This window comes from Aplysia californica, unplaced genomic scaffold (assembly GCF_000002075.1).
Source record: "Aplysia californica isolate F4 #8 unplaced genomic scaffold, AplCal3.0 scaffold00955, whole genome shotgun sequence".
NCBI lineage: Eukaryota > Metazoa > Mollusca > Gastropoda > Aplysiida > Aplysiidae > Aplysia > Aplysia californica.
This window is the reverse complement of record NW_004798225.1, coordinates 104,937-108,192: the sequence shown is the minus strand read 5'-3', so window position 1 is coordinate 108,192 and position 3,256 is coordinate 104,937. Positions and strand designations below refer to the sequence as shown.

The 3,256-nt window shown below is 41.7% G+C and overlaps 1 protein-coding gene across 3 annotated transcripts in view; it reads right to left on the bottom strand.

Moving 5' to 3' along the window:
• The window catches only part of LOC101853652 (zwei Ig domain protein zig-8), a 118,406-nt gene that overhangs the window by 27,220 nt on the left and 87,930 nt on the right, over positions 1–3,256 (bottom strand). For 2 of the 3 annotated variants that reach the window (XM_035973026.1, XM_013089455.2), the window contains exons 4-5: positions 2,171–2,390; positions 516–536 (exon numbers count right to left, since the gene is read on the bottom strand). In XM_035973026.1, coding sequence (XP_035828919.1) covers positions 516–536; positions 2,171–2,390 — 241 coding nt within the window. The remainder of the gene's footprint in view (positions 1–515; positions 537–2,170; positions 2,391–3,256) is intronic. The other variant, XM_035973025.1, reaches the window with a different exon arrangement.

The window sequence follows — 3,256 nt, the reverse complement described above, 5'->3', positions numbered from 1 at the left end:
CCAACTTCACACACGCCATAGATCAGACAGAGATCCCTTTATGGTGATATCGATTAAATTTAATTATCAAACTCTTGAATAGTTTAAAAACGTTTTACGGATTGGTAAAATAACTTACTTTATAGGAATCTCGGAAAAAGCTATAAATATGTAAAGAGTTCTTTTTAAAGCGTAACGGATCCTTTTGGATTGATAGAAATACAAGGCCGCGATTCTTGACCCACAATATCTCTTGGGTCAGTGAGCTGTTATGTCCACAATCCACACATGCGAGAGCAGTATACATAATATACAATGTACACAAATACAGGCCAATAAACAGCGAACACTGGGAAGTAATTACAAGAGCCTTCGATTTGAGGTTTGGAAATTGGGTCTGGAATGAAAATCATAATAAACTCAAAGGGGAATAACTGCACTACCCGGTTGCAGCATACGATAATAACTCAACACACGGCAAACTAAAAAGTACTCTTTTAAAATAAAATATGTATAAATGTGTACATGCTAATTACCTGGCTCTTCCAAAGGGGGACCTGAAATAGCAATATGATCATTTTCTATGGAATGAAATACAAAGTGTATACACAACAAGGCAGTTCACTTGAGTTCACCCCCCTCCCCCAACCCTAAAAAAAGAGCTCACCTCAATCTACGAGCAGTATTCATAGATGTTGCCAACTTCGCTGAAAGTGCATATGTTATTTCTTTGTTTCTGCACTTCTCATGCACAAATGGTTGGAGGACATCACTTGTTTATCCTACTTTTCTTCATCTCCCTCTATTATTTATGTCTGTCTGTCTGACTTACTTTTTCCATACACTAATCGACCGTTATTATGTCATACGTTCTTCCAGTATAATCTCTGCTTCGCTGCACGCGCACTTTTCATGCCAAACACGCCACCATCTGAAAATACTATTCAATGCACTTTATTGGATGTTGTCAGAGGATGAATTTTGTATGTCGTATCTCATATAAAGCAGTAAACCGCCATATAATGTACTTTTTTGGCTAGGCCAAGAAGGCGATAATCAACAGAAGGGATTAGATTCTGTCTATGGATCTGCATTTTAAAGGTGCCACACAAAGCGTCTTCTCAACGGGTTTTTTTTTTCAAATCAGAACTGTCTGCAACTGTGTTGTATCTTACACTAGGATCGAAATATACACTAAGAAATATGTTTCCGGAAACACTTGGGGAGGGGAGGAGACTTCTTAAAGTAAAACCAACCGTTCTAAAGAAAAATACGGAGACGTCTAGCACTTTTTTTGCCAGTGAGATGCAATAATTTGGGAATAAGTGGGAAAAAATGTGTGTGTCTGGACCCCGTGTGGTTATTGGACTGTGAAGTATCCTGAAGGTACAGTATCCACAGTCTTTCGGTGTCTGACACCCTACTGGAAGGCCCATTGAACTTTCAGTAGTACTTCTTAAGTTCGCTCTATAGAGTCTTTAAAAAATATACTCTTGTATTGATGCCCATAGGGAAATTTGGATGACAACGGATGTGCAGTGCATACATGAATACATTTATAGCCTACACCAGCATCACATCATCAGCACAAAGACAATACATACATGCCTTGAATTATTGCCAAAGGAGACATTGCAGATCCCCCCCCCCCCCTTTAAAAAAAAAATGCTATGTCATTTACGTTGCTCAGCACTAATCTAAAACACAACCGACTGAGTGCCCTTATCGATATGTCATCTTGCTGTTTTGGCAACTGTAATACTGCAAGAGTTTTCCTGAACGTCATTGTAATATGTAGGCCTATTTCTGACCGGCAGCTAGAGAATAGAGATTCATGCACTTTTCACCCACACGTGATACCAAGAGTCTCGACTACGATGAACGTTGTCCTCATGATGTACGTTACAGTTAATTACCAACGGTGTTACCCTGTCCTATGTTCAACTCTACAAACCAACCCAGCAATCAAACGCAAAAGCAAGAAAATAGACCGGCCTTTTTCTGAAAACCTTCCATACCACCTAAGAACAAATAAACCAAAAATCCCATTAAACGACTTACCAGCAAAATCACTAACCGGCAACACAAATAAAGGACAAACTCTTCAACCCAACCACTAGACAACTCACTCTTGAACGAGCTAAATTATAGACACCCCTCCCCCCTCCGGCAGCGCAAACCCCGATCTCACCTATAACATTGAGCTTGATATATCTGTAGAGTTTGTCTTTATCGCTGATCCGACACTCGTACGTGCCCGCGTGTTCCGGGGCCACCCGTTTGATGAGCAGGTTCCACTCAGTCACCTCTGGTGTGATTTCGTTGAAGCTCAGCTCCAAGTTCGGGTCTTTCACCCACGTGATGGCTCCAACGGACAGGAAGTGGTCTCCTCCAAGTTTCTTCCATGTTACCTTGTGATAGAGGAACACGACACATAACGTTAGACTCAGGACACTCACACCCAATAAACATAATAATATAACGCTACCTCAGAATTACAAAGTTCTATCTGACATCTTTGGCTGTTTTGAGTTACAAAGACCCTGAGGTCAGAAACCAAATGTTCTGTCTGCTCCATCAAAATCGTACGATTATTCGGAGTCGTTATCAAGATATTTAAAGAACTGCTTTTAAAATAGCTTGACTTTTATGTAACAAATCTCAAAAGTAGGAACTGAGCAGGTAAAACTAAGTAATTGTAAGGTAACGATAAGTCAAGAGCAAGATGCAACGGAACCGGTGAGCCCAAAGGAAGTCATAAATATATTATCTGACGGTCTTTGGTGAGCCCCCACTCAACCTCATTCTTGCCAAAATAAGGCTGTGGAGCAGTTCGAAACAGTCATTATTGACCTTGTGTTGCCTTCGGCACCTCTCATCTGGACCCAGAGGTGGGTAGTGGAGAACACACACGACCAACTCTCAATCGCAATGTTTGATAACCCTGAGACATGCGCAAAAGTCATCACGAAGTTCTTACTGCTGCATGCAGACAATTGACCTAAAGCTTTACCGCAGTAAGACGAAACAAGTGGCCACTGACTTTGTCGGTGAGTTGTGGACAAAAAAATAAGAGATGCGTACCGCACCAACACAACCCAAATATTAAATCCAGGAGAAAAAGCTGCGCAAGAGCATTAACCGAGCCGGACAAACCCTCTCCTGATTGCATTGTAATTGTGCTAGTGGGAAAAGAGAGAAACCTACCGCACCAAGGCAGGGCCGTCGAGAGCCTGGTCGGGCCCTGGGACAGCAATCACCTTCGGGCCCCTCCTCC